The sequence below is a fragment of the Schistocerca americana genome, chromosome 8 (assembly GCF_021461395.2).
Source record: "Schistocerca americana isolate TAMUIC-IGC-003095 chromosome 8, iqSchAmer2.1, whole genome shotgun sequence".
In the NCBI taxonomy this organism is placed as follows: Eukaryota; Metazoa; Arthropoda; class Insecta; order Orthoptera; family Acrididae; genus Schistocerca; species Schistocerca americana.
The window spans coordinates 203,398,187-203,423,113 of NC_060126.1; the positions used below are offsets into that span (position 1 = coordinate 203,398,187).

Genomic DNA, 24,927 nt, shown 5'->3' on the forward strand with positions numbered 1-24,927 from the left:
TCAGTCTGGAACCGCGCTGCTGCTACGGTCGCAGGTTCGAATCCTGCCTCGGGCATGGATGTGTGTGATGTCCTTAGGTTAGTTAGGTTTAATTAGTTCTAAGTTCTAGGCGACTGATGACCTCAGAAGTTAAGTCGCATAGTGCTCAGAACCACTTCCATTGCCAGCTAATATTTTTCCTGTCACAACTGTTAACACAAGACTTTCCAGTGAGCCTTACTAATGACTGAACTTGCGACCTCGCACTCAAGGGGTTCCTTGTAAGTTGTCTGTGTTCGCTGGCCGGAGTGGCCGAGCGGTTCTAGGCGCTACAGTCTGGAGCCGCGCGACCCCTACGGTCGCAGGTTCGAATCCTGCCTCGGGCATGGATGTGTGTAATGTCCTTAGGTTAGTTAGGTTTAAATGGTTCTAAGTTCTAGGGGACTGATGGCCTCAGAAGTTAAGTCCCATAGGGCTCAGAGCCATTTTTGTCTGTGTGCTCCGAGAACTAGATTAAGTATTCTGCAGACACTCAGCACGGCTGTCTTCTGCAGTTGTCAACAGAGTTAAGGATGCTCTTTTAGGACTTGTATCCTGCACAAGGTCCTTGCCATCACATTGAAGGTCGTTTGAAAATTATGTGTTTGGACAAATGACATCTATATTAAATTGTTAATATTACTGCTATTATTATTATTGTTGTTGTTATTGTTATTACTACAAATATTGACAATAATATTTCTATTATTATTAGTTCCTTGACTGTATTGTGATTTCATATGATTTTAGATGTATCCTTCCACTTCTCTTATGTATAATATTGTAAATATTGCCTTTATATACTTAAATGTAAATGAAAAATGTTCTAAAAACGTGTTACCATGTTCAAATGTAACAGAGGATTGGAAGGTCCTAGGCCTAATACGTGAAATAAATAATTACATAAATAAATCACTTGACTAAGAGACTCTCTTTTAGAAAAACGAGGAGAACGTTTTCATCAATGTTCTTTAATTACTAGGAAAAATATTTGTTCCATTACCTGTGTTTATTAAGAGATCCGTTTCATATAATATGTACGTGGCATAGATTAGGCGCATGGACTTCAATCTCCATCTATCTATCCTGATTTCGCTTTCCAGTGGTTTCCCCACTTTATGTGCAGGGGAATGCTGGAACGGACGCTGGTCTCTTTTCTTACCACTGTCCACTCGAACTGATTGTGAGGTTAAACTTTATCTTTCCGCTCATAGTTGAGTGGATTCAGATCAACAGAACGTACATCATACACAGAACAGAATAATGACAAAAGAATGTGTTCTCCACAGTTATTTATTATTAGAAAATGATGAGCAACAGTTTTCTTATTGACAAAAGCATTTATATTAGATAATCTCATTTTTTTGCGAGCGAAAAGCAGAACTGTTAAGAAAATGCAAGGCAACAGGAAACTGCGTTATGACTGTCGTAAGAGCTGAATTTAATAGACTTTTCCACTCCTGTATGAGCCGTCAGCTGATGTCCCATAGTTGTTTTGATAAGCGCCGAAGCGAGACGTCGCCGTGTTGTAAGGGTAGCTGGCAGCTGCAGACTGGTAACCATCAGTACCAGCGGTGTACGGATAGGCTGCCGAGTTATAGGCAGCTGGGTAGCCACTGGCGGTATTTGGGTAGGTACCAGTTTTGTAAGGATACGAGCCTGGATATGGTGTGGTCGCTGTATTGTAAGGGTAGGTGCCAGTGTTGTAGGGATAGGCCCCTGCGACGCCCTTCACAGCTGCGTTGTACGGGTAAGCGCCAGTATTGTAGGGATAGGCACCTGAGACACCTTTACCAGCTACATTGTAAGGGTAGGTGCCATCGTTGTATGGATAGGCACCTGCAATACCCTTACCAGCTGCATTGTAAGGATATGCTGCCGTGTTGTACGGGTAGCTGCCCTGGAAACCTGAAGCTGCAGCGTTGTAAGGGTACGATGCCCGGTTGTAGGGATCGACTCCAGCACTGTACGGGTAGGCACCAGGGTAGCCCACTGCGGCGCGGTTGTAGGGGTAGTTTCCGGCGTTGTAGCGGTCAGCAGCTCCAGCGTTATAGGGGCTGTACGCCGCTGACGACGGCACAGCTGCAACAGAGGGGTGCCATGCAGTGTTTTTGTTTCATTTATACTCAAAAGAAAACAAATTTTATAATTCAAATCAGACGGCAACACACTAAAAAATAAGGACAATCTATAGACAGGACTTGTTCGTAATACATAACACCCATTTTATTTCCTGCAGGGTTTAAGATATCGAAATGACGTTTGTACTCGTAGAAAAACATAGTACGCACAGATACACGTAATCTTAATGGCTGCATGAGCTGTCATATTGAAGCAAGAATGTTCTTTTTAGTGAAACGATACATTTTTAGCGGGTGTCGAAAGCAAAGGTGCGAGTATAATGATAGAACTCTTGTTAATGGTGGTACTCAAACGTCTTGCAAAAAGTATTTGAGAAATGTGCTAGTACTGAAATGAAAGCCGGTCTAAATCGGCTGTTACAGTGTAAATACCGCCAAATGCGGCTTTAATTGGAGCTCTGTTGTTGCATCAGGTCTATGACTGATTAACTGTTTCCACAAAAGCTGTTAAGTTAAACAAGAGTACACATCCACGTTTTTAAACGTCTCTTCTGATATTGTAAAAGTTACCATACAGCTTCATTTACAACAGCCTTAGCTGACTTTGAATCTGCGTCGTATACTGTAGGACCACGAGGAAATATGTTTAATCTTAGTGGTGGAGGTCTATCATCAAGCTGGATTGCTGCAAATAACGGCGAAACCTGAAAAATCCATAACTGCTTTAACTTCTTTAACAACTTAATTTTTAAATAGTTACTTATGTATAAGCAGCGTCCACACGTGGCAATATCTTTTACCGCAATCTTAACAATACCAACGCATTTTCCGTAACGTATACACTGAGGGGAGGTGTGCTTTATGAGCACTACAAAAAAGTGTTTAAAAAACACAAATTTCGTTAACTGTCGTTGCCTGTTTTTCACAACGTACTTTTTAAAGGTATGTCCGTATGTAAGAAAGGTCTTGAAGCAGGAAATATGTATCTGACATTTGTTGTGAAAAGTCAATTTCATTATCAGTACCTATATTTTGGGGTAAGTTTTACCGTAACATTGAAATCAATTAGGAATTTCGCAAAGTGGACGTAAAATACCCTCCCCCCCTCCTTGCCCTTTGATATTCCGAGGTTTAAGAAGCAATGTATCATACCCTGCTTTTCAAGTGTTTTCCGCTGCCGTGAATATGTATAAGGAGTCACCATAAATCCGAAGAGGACGCAATATTTCGGTTGATAAAAGCGTTAAGAGGACAACGTATAACAAAATTACATGCAACTCTGTGTACTATCATTTGCCGAAAGCCTAGTTTCGATAACTATAGGCATTTACGAAATGAAACTGATGGAACATTTTACACGACTCTCCCTATACGTATGACCTATTCACATCCACAGATGGGCCTATTGTGATATCGTTATTGTGATATCGTCCAGAGGTCACAGCACCGCACCAAAGCCGACAACATCGTTACCACAGAAATTATCGATGCCTCGCTGCAATCCGCAACGGCGAGTGGGTCTCTCTCTCAGCACAGCAGCACCTTCACATGGAGGTCAATATGGAGCCGAGCATGTAAACGGCCTGCCCAGTTTGTGACTATAGCTTAAGCTGTCAGCATCACTGAGTAGGACTAAAAAATTATTCAAGTTTCAGATGGAAATGTGCTTTAGTAAATGCTAAAATTTTACTTCAAGAGAACAGTTTGTTAATTATTGCATCAAGCGATGCTTCAATAGTCAGTGACAGTTGTAAATTATCAAGCAGTGCTGTGGCAAAGGATTGTATCAAGTTAAATGAATATTTTTATCGATTTACGTAATGAAGTGAGGTTTTAATTATGTTGTAGTTCAGAAGAGACATCCCCCAGAATAATTAGAGAGCTCACAGCTATAGCCAGACGATTGTGGTTTCGTCTGATCATAGCAGTGATGACCACTTCACGCTCGATGTTTGTGTCACTGCTGATTTTTGGTTGATGGGCTTTAGGCCATGGTCCAACGCATATTTCTCAGTCTAAGGATTCATCTTTCAATGCCAGACACATCATTAGAGGCTATAATTAATCATAAAGTAGTAACAATCTCAAATGCGCTCAGCGAACAAAACTTTTGGGCTTGCTGTGTTCCGTTGAGATTGTAGCTGGTTCTTGAGATGAGTTAGATGGAGAAATATGTCTTGGACCAAGGGCTCAAATCCATAAAATTGAAAGTCACCAACAATGAACGCTGCCTGGCGGCGTCAAATGCGACGATACGGGCCACAAACGCTACTGATATAAGCGTAATTGGGAAACGGCCCCGTGCCTGGGAACAAGAATGGCGAGGCTGGCCGGCTGTTAACATGCTACTGCCGTGGGCATCTAAGGGAAGTGGATGAAAGAGTGTTAAACTACGAGTAAATAAAAAGGTGTTGGACATCCACTTCTTATCACAGATCTTGGAGGTCGGAGACTTGCCTGCTACACGTTTCCAGAAACCTAACTTCCATGTAGAATAACTGCTGTGTTGCATTCCAAAGGCGGACCACGCTCATTCGGGAGGTGTTCGCAATGTTATGTCTCATCAGTACATTTACAATTCCTTAACGAAATTGAAAATACCTGGATTTCAGTGCTAAGGAAGATGTATACTTTCACAATGGGGCGTTACTAATGGGGACAACAGCAATTGAAAATGGCCAACAGTGCTCCAGCAATCAGAACATATTACGCCACGTCAAAATCTTACATGAGTCAATAGCGAAGAATGATATAATTTGGATTACCACTGAAGATATCAGGTCCTTGGAGATGTTCTCCACAGATGGAGACGAAACGTTAATTTAATACAAATAATACATTCAGTCACGGTACTCTAACCGGCGATGCATTAATAGGTAAAATAGCAAACGCGGTTTGGACCATATGATGTTCAAACATTATGAAATTTCTGGAAGACAATAATCTAATGGCACACAGAATAGATTCAGAAAATATCTTTCTAGTGTATCACAACTAGCTCTTTACTCGCAAAAAATAATGAATGCTATCGACAGCTGATGTCAGCTTCATTCAGTGTTTTTAGATTATCAGAAGGCTTTCGGTACCGTTTCTGACATGGCGCTTTTAATGAAATTAGGTGCGAATGAGGTATCGTCTCAATTGTGCAACAAAATTCGCAGAATTCTGGCAGAAATGGCACAGTTGGTAGTAAATCATGAGAAGCCATCGACTGAAACAGAAGAGACGTCTGAATTCCCAGTTTAAGTGGTACAGAGCTCCTGCTGCTCTTAATCTGCATTAACGATGTAGGAGACAGTCCGAGGAGACCTCTTAAATTGTGCTGGAGATGATGTTCTTGTCAACAGTTTAGTAAAGTTATCATAAAATCAAAGTTACTTGCGGAATTATATAGACAAGTTATCTGTGAAGTGCGAAAAGTGACAGTTGACATTAAACATTTAAAAACGTGAGGTCCTCCACACGAGTGCTAAAAAAATTCCGTCAATTTTCTGTTACACCACAAAATTACACAAATTTAAAGGCAGTCGATCGAGATAAATACCTTAGGATTACAATTATGAATAACTTAAGCTGTAACAATCAGATATGAAACGTTGAGGGAAGGCGAAAAAAATGCGATTTATTGCCAAAATACTCAGGAGAGGCAACAAATCTACTAAAGATACTGCCTGCACTACGCCTGCCTGTCCCCTTCTGGGGCATTGCTGCGCGGTGTTGCATTCACAGGAGATATTATTGACGGAAGCCATTGAAAAAGTTGAACGTAGTCAGCTCGTTTTGTGTTATTGGGAAATATGGAAAATGGGGGAGAGAGTGTCACAGATATGATACATGAGTTAGGTTGGCAATCATCAACACAAGTGCGTTTTTCCTTGCGGCGAGACCTTTTTACGAAAGTTCGATAGCCATGTTCGCCCTCCGAAGAAGAAAATCTTTTACTTTTTATTTTATTTATTAGTTAAGTTTTTGTTCCCATTTACATAGTAATAAATGACTATTGCAATGATCCAAGATAAACCGGCCTTCGCACGAATAGGTTTAGGTGTACATTTGTCGCAGGTGGTAATCACGAGTGAAAGGATCGAGAAATAGTCCGAAAGTGGTTCTTAAGTGTGAATGGCGAAGGGGTTACGTAGGCGTACGCAGAATAACTAGTTTTAATGGCTACTGTAAGGGTGCTGGTAGCAACTGTAACGGTTTTATCTTGCCTTAATTTCAACCGTAGTGTCCTTTTTGATGTAACTTGAACGTAGACGTAGAATTACTGCAGACGGAAAATGTGGTCTGATGTAAAATACTCGGTAATAGTCTCTAATGTAGAATATACAATTAAAGTAAGACGGTAAGTCCCTTGCTGTCATGCACTGCTAAACTGACAAGAATATTTGTTCCAGTAGACGGTCGCCCCCAGAATGGAAGTATGGCTATGCGGATGGATGCAGTCGCTTACCCGTCGCAGCGCCCTCGGCTGCCTTTTTAGTGCGCTCGGTGTCACCGATCTGCACGTCGGCTGATAAAGCGTTGGCCGCCAGCACCGCCAGCACCAATAACACCTGCAACAGAAAAATAGAGCAAGGGTGAGAACGTAGCTAGCTGCGCCATAAAAAGTCGGCTGTCGGGGTTTATGTGCGAATAAGCGACAACAGTTAACTACAGGTTTTAGTGTCAGTAGTATTACTATCGTATGTACGCAGTACAAATGAAACCATGGTGCTCACTTCAACATATGTATTCAACTTCATTAATGATTTGTATAATTAGAACACTGCCCGTCACTGCTGCGTGAATAAACAGCTGGAATGTTCCAGCGAAAAGCCTCTTCGTCACCCGCATGAGACGACAACAAGCCTCCAACATTGCTTTTATTAAAGTGGGTAAGAGGAGGAAAGACTGACACTCAGTAGTATCAGTTCCTTAATCACACAGATTTTTTGTACGTAATGTAGCTACATTATTCTTCTCTAGTGTGGTTTCTATCCAACAGAGCCCACGATTTTCTAATTTCTCGCCACAGGTGCTAACTGTGTACACCTCCATGGTTTCTGTCGTTTCTGTAATACATTGAAGAGCCAAACAAACTCATATACATGCGTAATATCGAACAGAGCCCCCACGAGTACGCAGAAGTGCCGCAACGAGACGTTGCATGGACTTGACTAATGTCTGAAATAATGCTGGAGGGTCTGACATCGTCAATCCTGCAGGGCTGTCGATAAATCCGTAAGAGTACGAGGGGGTGGAGATCTCTTCTGAACAACACGTTGCAAGGCATCCCAGATATGCTCAATAATGTTCATGACTGGGGAGATTGGAGGGTAACGGAAGTATTTAAGCTCAGAACAGTGTCCCTGGAGTCACCCTGTAGCAATTCTAGACGTGTGGGGTGTCGCATCGTCCTGCTGGAATTGGCCAAGTCCGTCGGTATACACGATGGACAGAAATGGATGCAGGTGATCAGACAGGATGATTTCGTACGTGTCACCCGTCATAGTCGTATCTAGATGTATCTGGGGTCCCATGTCACACCAACTGCACACGACCCACACCTTTACAGAGCCTCCACAAACTTGAAAAATCTCCTGCTGACACGCAGGGTCCATGGATTCATGAGGTTGTCTCTATACCCGTAAACGTCCATCTGCTCAATACAATATCAGGTAACATGTTTTCAGTCATCAACAGTTCAATGTCGGTGTTGACTGGCTCAGGCGAGGCGTACAGCTTTGTATCGTGCATTCATCAAGCGTACACAAGTGGGCCTTCGGCTACGAAAGCTCATCGATGATGTTTTGTTGAATGAGTCGCACGCTGACACTTGTTGATGGTCCAGCATTGAAATCTGCAGCAATTTGCGGAAGGGCTGCACTTCTGTCACTTTGAACGATTGTATTCAATTGTCGTTGGTCCCGTTCTTGCAGGATCTTTTCCGGGCGCGGGAATATGCCTCCAACTCGAATGACAATTGAAACCTTGTGTGCATTTTAACTTACCCAGAGGTCTACAAAGTTTTGATTTCCAAAATAATCATCCCATTGTGCAGCGCTGTATCTTCCACATTCATGTCCAGACAAGCTGGGGTAATTTTTACAATTACTTTTAGGGGCAAAGTTTCATATACTTTTCCCGAATATTCAATTTCCTCTCCATCAGACGCACGAAAAACAATCGGACGATAGTCAAACTCGTCCCGTACTTTTGCGAGCATGTCAACATTTACCTAAAGTTTCTGTCTCTATATCTACACACGTACCAAGCAAGCATCACACACAGCATAATGAAGCGCATCTTGTACCGCTGCTGGTTATTCCTTTCCCGGTTCCACTTGCTATTGGAGAAAGGGGAAAACGACTACAGATATACCTCTGAGCTAGCCTCAGTTTCTCTTACCTTGTCTTCGGCATCCTTGTGCAAGATATCCGTTTGTGGCAGCAGAATTGTGCTGCAGTTAGTTGCAAAGTTCGATTCTCTAAGGTTTCTCATTAGGGAGACCTGATTTGTCCCCACATATCTAATGTGCCTTTTTCAAGGCCAAAATGGCTGGTTCAAATGGCTCTGAGCACTATGGGACTTTACTTCTGAGGTCATCAGTACCCTAGAACTTAGAACTATTTAGACCTAACTAAGGACATCACACACATCCATGCCCGAGGCAGGATTCGAACCTGCGACCGTAGCGGTCGCGCGGTTCCAGACTGTAGCGCCTAGAACCGCTCGGCCACTCCGGCCGGCAAGACCAAAATGCAGCAAGTAAGCACTGTGAAAGGAAATTTAAGACATTCGTTTGCAGTCAGTTCTGGAAAGATAACACACACATGCACACACACTCGCTCTCACACACACACACACACACACACACACACACACACACACACACACACACACACATACATATTGTAAACACTAGCGCCATGACACAAAAAACCGATGACAGAAGTTACCGATAGTGACACCGACCATCTTTGGTTATATCGTGGTGCTGCTGTTTACATTGTGTGTGTGTGTGTGTGTGTGTGTGTGTGTGTGTGTGTGTGTGTGTCTGTGAGAACGTGTGCAAGGCAGTGTTTCGCAGCAAGAACGTCTTCTTCCCTCCTGGGATTCCTATTTGAGTTCACGGGTCATTTCCCCAATACTCGCGTGCTCATCGAATCTACTGGAAACAATCCTAGCAGCACGTATCTGAATTGCTTCGCTGTAAAGTTGCGCTCTACCAAAACTATAGTTCGGTAGTTGTGGCACGCTACATAAATGTCCCAGTAAACGGCAGAGGTACCGGTGGTACTGAGAGCATTCGTAGTGCAAGAAACGTAAATGAATATATCAGAGAGAAACTGGGAGCCAACTGCTTCTCTTTGATTTTTGTTTGTTTGGTTCTTTGTTTTGCACATACTGCACATTTCCAGCGTTAGTGTAATAGTATTTTATATTCTTATACCGAATATAGATTGTATTTTATAAGTAATAATAACTAGTTAATGGCGTAACCTCTGCGCTTTTATGTAATCAAAGCAATTACTTATGATGCAAGAACAGTTTACATTCATATTATTGATTTTTTTCACCGTGTACAAACTCTAAGTATTGTTCGATGGCCGGCCGCGGTGGTCTCGCGGTTCTAGGCGCGCAGTCCGGAACCGTGCGACTGCTACGGTCGCAGGTTCGAATCCTGCCTCGGGCATGGATGTGTGTGATGTCCTTAGGTTAGTTAGGTTTAAGTAGTTCTAAGTTCTAGGGGACTGATGACCACAGCTGTTAAGTCCCATAGTGCTTAGAGCCATTTGAACCATTTTTTTTTATTGTTCGATGAGATGACACGGAACAGAAAAGTCTAATAAACTTATTTCCGGAAACATGCACATTATTGATTTTTTTTCACCGTGTGCAAACTCTAGGTATTGTTCGATGAGAGGATACGGAACAAAAAAGTCTAATAAACTGATGTCCGGAAATGAATGGTTTCCATGCTAGAGACCATTATTCAATCATTCATTGTTACAGAGACCGCGGTCTATTACGCGCTGTACCATGCAGCCAGAGTTACAGTATGCATGGTTTCCTCCTAGAGGGTGATACTGTTCGTCATACGTCATGCCTTAGCGCCCTTTCCTACTATAGTAATTGGAAATGTGGTGTCCGGTTCACTTGTCTTGCTCACTCACCTTGTAGTGGATGTAATACAGCGTTGTACACGATGGTTTCGTATTCGAATCTAGAGCTTGCCGACACTGTGTTACTTACGGAAAGGCAAATGGCAACGAGCGGCAGGCAGCAAGGTTGTATCATGGGACATATCCCTACCGGAGACAACCACAGCATTCAATGTCTGTAACAGTGTTTCGCTGTTTGTCTGAGAGAGGGTCATTTCAGGAATCAGGAAATCACGAAGGACGTACCCGAAATGTTCCGACACCAGACGAAGGAAAATGTGATCAATACTGTGGAAAGGACCGCCGCGTCAGTACCAGGCAGTTGTCCCGCTAGCACAGCGTAAGCCAGACGACCGTGTGGAACATTCTCCATCACAACTGCTACTATCCGTATCGCTTGCAGCGTGTGCAGCGCTTACTGGCGGCAGACTTTCCACATTGGGAGCAGTTTTGCCACCGGATTCTTCACCGGGCAACCACGATTTCGGGATTTGTGTCTACCATCCTAATCACAGATGAGGCCACATTTACGCGGAGTGGTATCTTCATCTTCATAACAGCGTCTTTGGGATAATATGCAGAACCCCCATGGTATGGTGACAGCTAGTCGCCAGCATATGTGCAGCCGGAATGTGAGGGCCGGGACAATGGGCGACCGTATTTTGGGACCAGTCTTTTTTACAAGTAACATAACAGGCCATAACTATAGATGTTTCTTGCCGGTGACTTTGCATCCCCTGCTGGAAGATGTGGATTAATGATTGGAACAGTTATATGGGTGCTGCACGATGGTGCTCCAACCCACTTTACCGTTAACGTCCGGACGCATTTCAATCGTGTCTTCCCTGGTCGACATATAGGACAAGGGGCCCAGTTGCATAGTCTGCTCGTTCATCGGATCTCAACCCCTGTGATTTCTGGTTGTTGGGCCATCTCAAAAGTATCGTGTACGCAGAGCCAATTCCAGATGTGGAGATACTGGAGAAGCGTATTCATGCTGTCTTTGACACTATACGGATGCAGCCTGGGTGTTGTGAACATGTGACACAGAACATTCTACTGCGTGTACGTGCATGCGTTAAGCACATGGAAACCATTTTCAACACAGACTGTAGTTGTGGCTGCATGGTACAACGTATTAGACTGCAGTCTCTGTAACAATGTATGATTGAATAAATGTTCTTTAGCATGGAAACCATGCATTTTTGTTACAAATGCTCTTATCGACCAAACCCTAGAGTTTGTGCCCCGTGCGGAAAAAAAAAAAGAAATTGCCGCGGGGGGAAGCCGCGCGGTCTTAGGGTGCCTTGTCACGATTCGCGCGGCTTCCACCGTCGGAGGTTTGAGTTCTCTCTCGGGCATGGGAGTGTGTGTCGTCCTTAGCGTGAGTTCATTTAAGTTAGATCAAGTAGTGTGTAAGTCTACAGCCGATGATCTCAGCAGTTTGGTTCCATAGAAGCTTACCACGAATTTCCAATTTCTAAAAAGTATCACAAGATCACCCCATATATATATATATATATATATATATATATATATATTGTTGTACTTTTATACTCAACAAAATGTTCTTGATCGTGTTCAAAGGCAAGACTTTCCTATTATTATTGGTAAATTGCAAGGATCATTGATATATTTTTGTTTTGCTGTTTTCTTATCTTTTTGTTGAAGAAATTGCGTTCTCTAGCTCTATATTACAGATTTGTATTGTTTTATTAATTTTTACAACAACATTTCTCTGTTTCTTTCTACAGTTCGATAGATCTCGAATAAACAGTAAATTAAACGCTGACAATTTCAATTTTGCTATAAATACTCTTTACAGTTAAGTAACAGACAGAATAATTATCTCGGAGAAAAATGTTCCGTATGTTACCCGGCTGTTTATATATCCTCGCTCAGTTTGCAGATGATTCGCCGCTTCCGGTTTTCTAGGTAAATCTAGTAAGGCACATCACTTATACTATGTACAAAAATCACATGATTCAAATTTCCCGGCAGATGAAAACTATGTGTTGGACCGAAACTCAAACTCGGGGTCTTTGCCTTTCACGGGAAAGTACTCTACCGTCTGAGCTACGCACTCACGACTCACGACCACTCCACAGAGTTTTAATTCCGCCTGTACCTCATCTCCTACATTCTGAACTTCACAGCAGCTCACCTGCGAAACTTGGAGGTCTAACACCGCTGGAAGTAAGGATTTTGCGGAGACATGGCTTAGACACGGCCTGGGGGATGCTTCCAGAATGAAATTTTCAGTTTCCGGCGTCTTGCAAGTTTCGCAGGAGAGCTTCTACGAAATTTGGAAGATAGGCGATGAACTAGTGGCGGAAGTAAATGTGTGAGTCGTGAGTCGTGCTTGGGTATTTCAGCTGGTAGACCACTGGCCCACGAAAGGTAGAGGTCCTCAGTTCGAGTCTCGGTCCTGTACACAGTCTTAACCTGCCAGAAAGTTTCATATCGCAGCATACTCCGCTGCAAAGTGAAAATTTTGTTCTACACCACATGATTGTTTCTGCTACTCATCTGCATTATTCACATTTTTCAAATGGTTGCACAAAACGTAGTCTCCCACAAACCCCACAAAAAGAATAGCATACCGCGAAATCAGGCCGTCTTGGAAGCCATGATGCAATGTTCGCTCCGAGCGAAGATCCATCGTTAGCGTGGTACTCATGACGAAAATCTCGTCGCACAGTTGTAGCTGAATTGTACCTATTGAAACAAGAACACAAAATTCCTTTGTTGCTGTGTTATCGCCATCTCGACTCGACGCAGTTCGGATAATGAACGAGCGAGCGAGCTAGGCGCAGCAGGGAGACCTTTCGCATCAACCACATCAACCTGCAAGTTACAACTCGCGCCTAGGTAAGCTTTTAGTTTCGATGCATATGAATAAAATTCATCTCAGGTCTCTATCTTTATTCGAGTAGGAAGTACAGTCGTGTGAATACATATGGAGCTCTCTGTTACATCCTCTGTTCTATCGAAAATAACTACCAGGTGCTTTCGTTCTTCACACTATTTCACTGCACTTATCAGCTGCAAAACTTCTCTCGTTGGAAGTCAGGCAGAAGCCGCCGCCTTAGGCGGCCTCCATAGGAACCTCCGGCCAGCGAATGCGCAACGTCAGTGAGGTGCAGGTCATTCGCTATGAACCCTATAATCCCGCACATTCCACAGATTTATCGTTCCCTGCTTGTCATGATTCTGATTTTCTCTTGCTCGCAAATGAGCTATTACTGTCAGGCAAGAGAACAATTTAGTTTCTGACGGTGGGATAAGTGGCAGACTGTTCGGAACAGTTATGCGCTGTCCGCAAGCTTTCCATCGCTGGACTTGGGACTGACTGCAGCGCAGTTGTTCTTTACATTTGTCACACGTTTGTCTAGGTAACGTATTTAAGTGATTAACACGTTTATGTAAGCACGAGATACTACATTGGAGTTGTCGTCCGATGATATCCATATGTGCTGGATTGGAGACAGATCTGGTGATCAAGCAGGCCGAGGCAACATGTCGACACGCTGTAGAGCATGTTGGGTTGGTTGGTTGGTTGTTTGTGGGAAGAGACCAAACTGCGAGGTCATCGGTCTCGTCGGTTCAGGGAAGAACGGGGAAGAAAGTCGGCCGTGCCCTTTCAGAGGAACCATCCCGGCATTTGCCTGGAGCGATTTAGGGAAATCACGGAAAACCTAAATCAGGATGGCCGGCCGCGGGATTGAACCGTCGTCCTCTCGAATGCGAGTCCAGTGTGCTAACCACAGCATGTTGGGTTACAACAGCGGTATAAGGGCGAGGGTTATTCTGTTGGGAAATACCCCTTGGAATGCTGTTGGTGAATTGCATCACAACAGGTCGGATCACCAGACTGACGTACAAATTTGCTGTCAGGGTGCGTGAGATAACCAGGAGAATGCTGCTGGTGTCATACGAAATCGTACCGCAGACCATAACTGTAGACGCAATTCCTTTGTGTCTAGCGCGCAGACAAGTTGGGTTCAGGTCCTCAATTGGCCTCCTTCTAACCAGCAAGCGGCCATCACTGGCACTGAGGAAGAACCAGGTTTCATCAGAAAGCATAACAGATCTCTACCCTGCGCACCAATCAGCTCTCACTCGACACCACGTCGCAAATTGCGGTGGTTTGGGGTCACTGAAATTCATGCTACAGGCCATCTGTCTCGGAGCTGTCCTCGATGTAACCGATTTGTAACAGTTCGTTGCGTTACTGTGGTGCCAATGGCTGCTAAAATCGCTGCTACAAATGCAATACAATGTGCCAGAGCCATACACCGAGCGCAATGGTTCTACCATCTCTCTAGTGCCATGTGGCTGCCCCGAGCCTGGTCTTCTTTCTATCGTACATTCCTGTGACCAGCGCTCCCAGCAATAAAGTACAGTGGCTGGATTCCCACCAGGTCTTTATGCAATACAGCAGAAGGAACATCCAGTTTCTCTTAGCCCTATTGCACGACCTCTTTCAAGCTCACCGAGGTGTTGATTGACCTTAGAGGCATTCTTGACTAACATCAACTCACCAAGCCCAGTCTCAAACGGTCACGACCGTTACAGCGTGTATTTAAAGCCAACCTAATTTACGTCCTCATGTGGTGCTACTAGCGCCCCTCTTATGCCACTGGCACGAAATTTGAATAGACATCTGAGTTGTAGAAACACGCCTACAAACATTCGTATATTTCTCTCCTTCTTGGTGTTGTGTCTCTTTTTTCCGTCAGTGTATTTCGCTGTACCGATCTTCCATGATATTGATCTTGTCTGGTGAAAGGCGAGCTAAAAGCAGCAAACGTTTGGTTTGGAAACATCAATACTTTCAGAATCTTAGCTTTTTAGTAGCCTTAAATGATGGTTACATCATGTAATAGCAATTACTCAGGAAAGTGCAACCTGACAACATCTACTTCAATCATAGCTCAGTCTAGGAGAAGAAATATTTCAAGTTTCGTTGGCTGTGATGACTTAATATGTTCAGTGCACTGTAATTTGCTAGTGGGTATGAACAGATACTGCAGTCACACACACTAACTTTCTTACCTACAGGGTGTTCGACAATGTTTAGACGATTTCCCATTTGATTAACGCATGCCAAAAACAAGATACAGCGATGTGATCCCGTTTGTTAGTAGTGCGGATTGTCAAGTTTCATCCCATATACAGGTTAGTAATAGTCATACTAGTAGTAGCAGCATCGTGTGTTCGCGTCGCAGTGCTATTTTCGCTACGGTGAATCTGACATGCAGGTGCGACGTGCCTTTCGTATGCATTTCAACATTCAGCCGCGATATCCCATTTCTGCTCGTGCAATAACACTGAACTGCGTAAGAAAGTTCCACGCAACTTCCAGCGCATCCAGTCCAATGACAACCAGCCCTCGAAACACCGTCCGAACTCATGAGAACATCGAACGTGAGCGTAACAGTTTACAAGCAAATCCTAGTTGTTCGTTACGAAAACGTGCCAAAAGCTTACAGCAGTTAAAAGATCAAATTCACGATGAAATTTCCATAAGTCCTCCGGCAGTTACAAAAGAGGTGTTCAAAAACTGGGTGAAACGTCTCGTGTAGGTGTAACTGAGAATGGTCGTCATTCGTCCGATACAGTATTGCATAAGGAAATTTGAATAAATATTGTACCTGGTGTAAAATGTTCAACTTCGTTCCGCTATTAGTTTGTGTGTTATTCAAATTTTATATCGTCAAAACATTGTGGAACATGCTGTATTTAAAGAACAACATCGTATATGTTGTCAAAACTAAAGCGCCACACTGAAGAGCCAAAGAAACTGGTACACGTGCCTAATATCGTGTAGGGCCCCCTTGAGCACCCAAAAGTGCCACAACACGACGTGGCATAGCCGCGACTAATTTAACTTCTCAAGTAATGCTGGAGGGAACTGACACCATGAATCCTGCAGGGCTGTCCGTAAATCTATAATAGTACTAGGGGGTGCAGACCTCTTCTAAATAGCACATTGCAAGGCGTTCCAGATACATCTACATCTACATCCATACTCCGCAAGCCACCTGACGGTGTGTGGCGGAGGGTACCCTGAATACCTCTATCGGTTCTCCCTTCTATTCCAGTCTCGTATTGTTCGTGGAAAGAAGGATTGTCTGTATACTTCTGTGTGGGCTCTAATCTCTCTGATCTTATCCTCATGGTCTCTTCGCGAGATATAAGTAGGAGGGAGCAATATACTGCTTGACTCTTCGGTGAAGGTATGTTCTCGAAACTTTAACAAAAGCCCGTACCGAGTTACTGAGCGTCTCTCCTGCAGAGTATTCCACTGGAGTTTATCTATCATCTCCGTAACGCTTTCGCGATTACTAAATGATCCTGTAACGAAGCACGCTGCTCTCCGTTGGATCTTCTCTATCTCTTCTATCAACCCTATCTGGTACGGATCCCACACCGCTGAGCAGTATTCAAGCAGTGGGCGAACAAGCGTACTGTAACCTACTTCCTTTGTTTTCGGATTGCATTTCCTTAGGATTCTTCCAATGAATCTCAGTCTGGCATCTGCTTTACCGACAATCAACTTTATATGATCATTCCATTTTATATCACTCCTAATGCGTACTCCCAGATAATTTATGGAATTAACTGCTTCCAGTTGCTGACCTGCTATTTTGTAGCTAAATGATAAGGGATCTATCTTTCTACGTATTCGCAGCACATTACACTTGTCTACATTGAGATTCAATTGCCATTCCCTGCACCATGCGTCAATTCGCTGCAGATCCTCCTGCATTTCAGTACAATTTTCCATTGTTACAACCTCTCGATACACCACAGCATCATCTGCAAAAAGCCTCAGTGAATTTCCGATGTCATCCACCAGGTCATTTATGTATATTGTGAACAGCAACGGTCGTATGACACTCCCCTGCGGCACACCTGAAATCACTCTTATTTCGGAAGACTTCTCTCCATTGAGAATGATATGCTGCGTTAACTCCCCAGGCATGAACATTACCGCCGTCTGCTTCACGTCTGCTGTGTAGCGAGCTACCTTAATTTAAGTATTAACTGTATTTTTCTTACTTGTCACTTCTTCTTCCGTGTGTTTTTGCTTTTAGGAAGCTTTATTTGTCGAGTGCTATTAATAGTGTTCCATAGATATCGTGTTTGTTTTGAATACAGTCAGAGAGAGTCCCTTTAGTCAACCATAGTCCCAGTAGTGCTAGTGTTTGTTTTCAATACAGTCCAGAGACAGGTAGTGCTATTTTCTTTGTTTTCTACAAGAAGTGGCTAGCAATCACAGTTTAGTCAATAGTCAGCCGCCTTTAGTGAATTAGCAGTCTAGTTAAAAGTTGATAAACTCTCTTCAGTAAATTGATTCCTTAGGATGGATAGGATGTGTGACTGCTGTGTACGGACGCAGGAGGAGCTGGCCGCTGTTCGCGAACAGCTGAGCGTGTTGATGGCCGCGGTCAGCCGTCTTCGGGCTGCTGCCTCGGAGTGTAGCGGCAGTGGGGAGTCTGGTGCGTCGCATGGTACACCCCAGGTGTTACATGCTTCACCCACTGTCCCTGCTGTCGAGACATCTTCGCGGGTACCGGGCGCGGTTGGGCCACCTCTCCCCAAGGAGAGTGGCGGGTTCCAGAGGCGTTCGCGGCGCACGAGGCGGAGCGTAAATGTGGAGCCTGGCCGTGTGGCATCGCCCGCTCTGCCTGTGAGTGGACATGTGGCTGCTCCTTCAGCAAGGTCCGAGCAGGCACACGGGGGGAGGGGTTTATTAGTTATTGGGAGCTCCAACATTAGGCGGGTGATGGAGCCCCTTAGGGAAATAGCGAAAAGGTCGGGGAAGAAAGCCAGTGTTCACTCTGTCTGCTTGCCGGGGGGATGAGATGTGGAGGAGGCCCTGCCGGCGGCGATAGAGAGCACTGGGTGCACCCGACTGTAAATTGTTGCTCATGTCGGCACCAATGACTCCTGCCGTCTGGGTTCAGAGGTCATCCTCATTTCGTACAGGCGGTTGGCGGAATTGGTGAAGGCGGAAAGCCTCGCTCGTGGGGTGGAATCAGAGCTAACTATTTGTAGTATCGTTCCCAGAACCGATCGCGGTCCTATGGTTTGGAGACGAGTGGAAGGCTTAAACCAGAGGTTCAGACGATTCTGCGGAGATCTGGGGTGCAAATTTCTCGACCTCCGCTATCGGGTGGAGAAATGTAGGGTCCCCCTGAATAGGTCAGGCGTGCACTACACGCCGGAAGCGGCTACAAGGGTAGCGGAGTACGTGTGGTGTGCACATGGGGGTCTTTTAGGTTAGAGAATTCCCTCCCTAGGCCCGACAAGACGCCTCCTGAGACGCGGCAAGGTAGGAGTAGTCAAAATGCAACAGGGAATAACAATATTAATGTGCTAATAGTAAACTGCAGGAGCGTCTATAGAAAGGTCCCAGAACTGCCCTCATTAATAAACGGTCACAACGCCCATATAGTACTAGGGACAGAAAGTTGGCTGAAACCAGACGTAAACAGTAATGAAATCGTAAACTCAGATTGGATTGTATACCGCAGAGACAGGCTGGACAGTGAAAGGGGAGGCGTGTTTATAGCGATAAGAAGTGCAATAGTATCGAAGGAAATTGGCGGAGATCCGAAATGTGGAATGATTTGGGTGAAGATCACGGTTAAAGCAGGCTCAGACATGGTAATTGGATGTCTTTATAGGCCCCCTGGCTCAGCAGCTGTTGTGGCTGAGCACCTGAAGGATAATTTGGAAAATATTTCGAGTAGATTTCCCCACCATTTTATAGTTCTACGTGGAGATTTTAATTTGCTGGATATAGACTGGGAGACTCAAAAGTTCATAACGGGTGTCAGGGACAAAGAATCCAGCGAATTTTTTTTTAAGTGCTTGATCTGAAAACTACCTTGAGCAGTTAAACAGAGAACCGACTCGTGGCGATAACATATTAGACATTCTGGTGACAAACAGACCCGAACTATTTGAAATAGTTAACGCAGAACAGGGAATCAGCGATCATAGAGCGGTTACGGCATCGATGATTTCAGCCGTAAATAGAAATATTAAAAAAGGTAGGAAGATTTTTCTGTTTGGCAAAGGTGACAAAAAGCAGATTACAGAGTACCTGACGGCTCAACCCAAAGATTTGTCTCAAGTACAGATAGTGTTGAGGATCAGTGGACAAAGTTCAGAACCATCGTACAACATGCGTTAGATGAGTATGTGCCAAGCAAGATCGTAAGAGATGGAAAAGAGCCACCGTGGTACAACAACCGAGTTAGAAAACTGCTGCGGAAGCAAAGGGAACTTCACAGCAAACATAAACATAGCCAAAGCCTTGCAGACAAACAAACATTACGCGAAGCGAAATGTAGTGTGAGGAGGGCTATGCGAGAGGCGTTCAATGAATTCGAAAGTAAAGTTCTATGTACTGACTTGGCAGAAAATCCTAAGAAATTCTGGTCTTATGTCAAAGCGGCAGGTGGATCAAAACAAAATGTCCAGACACTCTGTGACCAAAATGGTACTGAAACAGAGGATGACAGACTAAAGGCCGAAATACTAAATGTCTTTTTCCAAAACTGTTTCACAGAGGAAGACTGCACTGTAGTTCCCTCTCTAGATTGTCGCACAGATGACAAAATGGTAGATATCGAAATAGACGACAGAGGGATAGAGAAACAATTAAAATCGCTCAAAAGAGGAAAGGCCGCTGGACCTGATGGGATACCAGTTCTATTTTACACAGAGTACGCGAAGGAACTTGCCCCCTTCTTGCAGCGGTGTACCGTAGGTCTCTAGAAGAGCGTAGCGTTCCAAAGGATTGGAAAAGGGCGCAGGTCATCCCCGTTCTCAAGAAGGGACGTCGAACAGATGTGCAAAACTATAGACCTATATCTCTAACATCGATCAGTTGTAGAATTGTGGAACACGTATTGTGTTCGAGTATAATGACTTTCCTGGAGACTAGAAATCTACTCTGTAGGAATCAGCATGGGTTTCGAAAAAGACGGTCGTGTGAAACCCAGCTCGCGCTATTCGTCCACGAGACTCAGAGGGCCATAGACACGGATTCACAGGTAGATGCCGTGTTTCTTGACTTCCACAAGGCGTTCGATACAGTTCCCCACAGTCGTTTAATGAACAAAGTAAGAGCATATGAACTATCAGACCAATTGTGTGATAGGATTGAGGAGTTCCTAGATAACAGAACGCAGCATATCATTCTCAATGGAGAGAAGTCTTCCGAAATAAGAGTGATTTCAGGCAGTGTTTAAACTCATAAGAGTGTTCCTGGAGCGACTCTGTAGCAATTCTGGATGTGTGGGTTGTCGCATTGCCCTGTTGGATTGGCCAAGTCCGTCGGAATGCACATGAACGGATGCAGATGATCACACAGGATGCTTACGTACGTGTCACCTGCCAGAGTCATATCTAGACGTGTCAGGGGTCCCACATCACGCCTTACACCATCACAGAGCCTGCACCAGCTTGAATAGTTCCCCATTGACGTGCAGGATCCTGGATTCATGAGGTTGTCTCCATACCCGTATACGTCCATCCACTCCGTACAATTTAAAACGAGACTCGTTCGACCAGGGAATATGTTTCCACTCATCAACAATCTAGTGTGCCAAGTGCCAAGTGGACAGAATTTACCATGTTATCTTTCAGGAGGACATCCAGCAACTATTTCAATCAATGGATTGTATAGTCTGGATTATTTGCGCTCCGGTTTAAGGAAAACTAGGTTTCATACGTCTTAATGTTCAAAGATTTCATATCTCCTGAACCGTGTGTCGGATAATGATATAATTTTGCATGTACATTCCCGTGGTATATGTGGACAGTGTCAGCAACATGTGTGGCAAATAGATTTAATAGTAGAAAAGTAATAATTTGCGAGACGTCTTCTATTCCTTTCTCGAGGATAAATGAAAAACTTCATAGATTTACTATCAAACTTACAAAACCATATGATAATTATGCTCTATAAAGACCGGAAAAGTAAGAAGATAATCAGCACTAACTGAAGAATTAAAACAGCTCATGAACCTCAGAGCTTACACTGCCCAAGACTTTAGAATGTATAGCCCGCGACCAGCTAACAAACTACCTAACTACAGAAAATCTACTAGACGAATATCAGTCAGGTTTCCGCAAACATCGCAGCACGACATCTGACTTAATAAAGGTAACAGATAACCTGAAGCTTGCCATGGATTCACAAGAGGCGACTACTAAGTGCTCCTTAGAATTCAGAGAACCTTTATACCGTCGACTTCAACATATTACTTGCCGAATTTAGGAGCCTAAATTGCTCACCAAATACAGTAGCGTGGTTTCGTTCATACCTGATGTCTCGCCAGCGGTAGAGGCACACAATGCCCCCAGGGTACTGTGTTAGGTCCTACATTCCTTTCGTTTTATGTCAGTGATACGTCATTAGTTTTGTCCTACTGCAAATGCTACACGTATGCTAATGATCTCCAGTAATATTTAAATGCAAAACCAATAAGGCTGAAGACATTTATTGTGAATTTCGATACCGACCTGTCTACACTATCAAAATGGGCACATGATGTAAGGTGAAACTCAATCCTCTTTCACAAGGAGTCTAGAAGTAATAATAGATGAATATATAAACCGGACTGAGCACGGAACTGCAATGTGCAAGAAGGCATCAGCATTTCTTCATGCTCTACTAAAATATGACAAGGTATACCCTCTTGACTTGAAAAGTGAACTTGTGCAAACACATACACCTCCAATTATCGATTAAAGCGATGTTATCTTGGAAGCTCTTTTGGAAGAAAACTCAAGGTGCCTGGAACTGGTTAGGGATGCCTGTCTTAGTTACATCCGTCATGTTCGACTTTTTGATCATAGTTCACTATCACATGCACTGGTATCCTGGTTGCATGCAGACAAAGTCGAAGATTTCTATACTTTCCGTCTTCTCAAATATCTTATCAACGAAAATCGTCCCTCACACTTGTTCTCAGTGACAGCGTTCTTGTCGGAAAAACACGACAGGGACACCCGTTTCCATCAGAGCAAGTTATGTTTTAGTAGCTGTATGTCTATCGTGATTTCGGCGTCCTCGGCATTGTCTCACGTTACCATGCTTTTTGTCTTTTCCTCGTTTATTTGCCTTCTCAGTTCTTCGCATTTGCCATCTAGGCCTATCACCGTTTGATATTTTTTTTCTAAAGAACAGGAAATTGATGTGCAGAACATGGAATAAAAACCTGAAGAAAAGATTGGTCAGCTCCTGCTTGTGGAGCGTAGTTCAGTACAGCGCAGGTAGGTACTTGAACTGAAGAATAGCTCTAAAACGAAAATAACGAAGTAAAAAGCATGTAAGAAAGGTCATAAATTGCTATCGCAGCAAACGGTAAATGTAAGATGAGAACAACTTTGTTAGTCACACAAGAATGGAATTTGTCTCAGATTCTTTTTAATATACATATATATAACGTCGAAATGCTGAAGTAATCAATAAGTACTTTACTTTTTTATACCTATGATGAATTATTCTATGACATAACTTTTTTGCTCATGATCATACCATGATTGCTGATTGTAAGGGCTGTGAACAGCTGTTCATATTTCAAACACAACTGATGTGTTGGATTTCAGGGGTCAGAAACCAGTTTCTATGAAAATAATAATTAGAAAATAAAAACGCTACACTTGTTCAGTTGCTTGGAAAATATTGTCTCATTTATGACAGAAATGGAGGTAGAAAAGAATTTACAAAGATTTACTTATTTTAACATAACGATCAAGCGAAGAGACAGAACTTAAGTGAGAACAGAATTCTAGCTAAATTCTACAAAACTATGTCGATACTAACCATAACATATGAAAACGAGTCGTGGATTGTACTGAAAAAGAAATTAGCTGAGAATACAAGAATCGGAGATGCGATTTGCATAAAGAATAGCTGGGTACACACGGGAGGAAGGGAAATGCTGGCATTGAAGAAGTAATTGGAGTAGATTAAGGAACACATAGGAACAACTGGAAGACGACAAAATACTAAAATTACTCATGAATGATTTAGCCAGCGAGCAGAACAGAAAGACCTAGGAAAAGATGTTAAGATCAATAATTCTACGAAGGGGGTTTAACAGTCAAATGACTAATAATACACACAGAAAGAAGAAGAAGAAGAAGAAGAAAGGCGGGTTTGGATATTACGAAAAGATGAGGAGAAAAGGATTGTGCCATAGGAAATGTTTATAGGTAGGAATTTAGATGTAAGCTGAGAAGGCAGAGTGAGAGGTTTGAGAAGGTATTCAGAAGAGTTGAGGAGAACAGAAATCACTTACACACTATATGGAAAAATGAAAAAAATGTCTAGGCCACATATTGAGACGCCATAGCATATTCCATCAATGAATTGCAAGGATGGTAAAAATAAATAGGGGAAGAAGAAGATGTCAACTAAGGGACAGCATGAGGCATAGAAGAAAAGAGTACCATGCCTGGACCTGCCGTAAGATGAACAACTGCAGCTGACGGCGCTGTACTCACCAGGTGTGCCATCTCTGTTGCGTCGGAGGATCTTGACAGGTGAGACTGTGGGATGTTTGCCTTTTATAAGGATTCCGTTCCGTGCGTGTCTGCCCCTCCATCGCGAGCCGCCGACGCAACAGACGGACCGACCGAGCGGCCGGTCGTTGCTCACGAATAATTGCCGGCGCATCCTCTTTGAGAGTCTGGACCAAGGTGAGGCGAGAGGGAAGCGGCTGCCGGCCCTCGGTGCTTGGCGGGCACGCCGGGTCACCAGGACGGGCGGCATTTGCACGACCCTCTTTGCAGATCGTGGTCGATTTTTTCTCTGCCGAAATATAATGTTGAAAATCGTTCGATAAAATATGGAAGCCCCGTGATTAGGTTAACAGATGGTTAGTGCTTTTTCCCTAAAGCTCTAGATAAAATAAATTTGACTTACCCCATAAACTACGTGCGAACTATCCGAGGAACTGGTTTCGGGCGGTCTCAATTTGGCGGGTGACGGAAAGCATAAAGCGCTATTACTGCAGTTGCGCCGCTGCTAAATCAGGCACGAAAACGGCTATTAGTGTTTCTATTCAACTTCGACCGGAGAACAGAGCCAGTTTTCTTGGTTTTCTACCTTAAATATAAATTGTTCTACCAAGAAGTGGTGGAATAATCTGTAAATATGAAAACTACTATCTTTTACATCTTATTTGTTGCATATGTAGAGGTCACGAATATGAATAATTGATCGTAATATGTAACAGGAAAACAAAAGTTTACCTTCTGTTACGAATAGACAAATACTACTTCTGTACAACGACACATTCCCGTAAGCAATTATCCGATACGCCTTTGAATGTTAGGCGACGTTAACAAGTTCTTTAGAGGCTTGCGTGGCTCGCTGCGTGAATAAACGCTTGTTAGTTTACAGTTGAAACAAAAAGATGCAGGCAGGTTTTTGAGAGAAACCGCGTGCGAGAAGTATTACGTCATCTGTGTAAATCATCTTTTAGACGACTACTCAGCATCTATACCCATCACCTTCATTCAACTCTGTCGATTCCTCAGTGTAAGAACACTGTCTAATGGCACCACCATAAAGACTCAAGTAGAGAATATGAACTTAATTTTCTCTGTTTAGCTGCTGGTCACCATTTTTTTCAAGGCAAAAG

General features: G+C 43.6%; 1 protein-coding gene across 1 annotated transcript; it reads right to left on the bottom strand.

Moving 5' to 3' along the window:
* Nucleotides 1-1,295: 1,295 nt before the first annotated feature.
* Nucleotides 1,296-23,812, bottom strand: LOC124545148 (calcium-binding protein P-like). Its single transcript, XM_047123978.1, has 3 exons — nt 23,786-23,812; nt 6,553-6,655; nt 1,296-2,100 (listed from the first exon to the last, which is right to left on the bottom strand). Exons 1-3 carry the CDS (start codon nt 23,795-23,797, stop codon nt 1,460-1,462), a joined length of 756 nt encoding a protein of 251 aa, XP_046979934.1. The 5' UTR covers nt 23,798-23,812; the 3' UTR covers nt 1,296-1,459.
* Between the last annotated feature and the right edge of the window lie 1,115 nt (nt 23,813-24,927).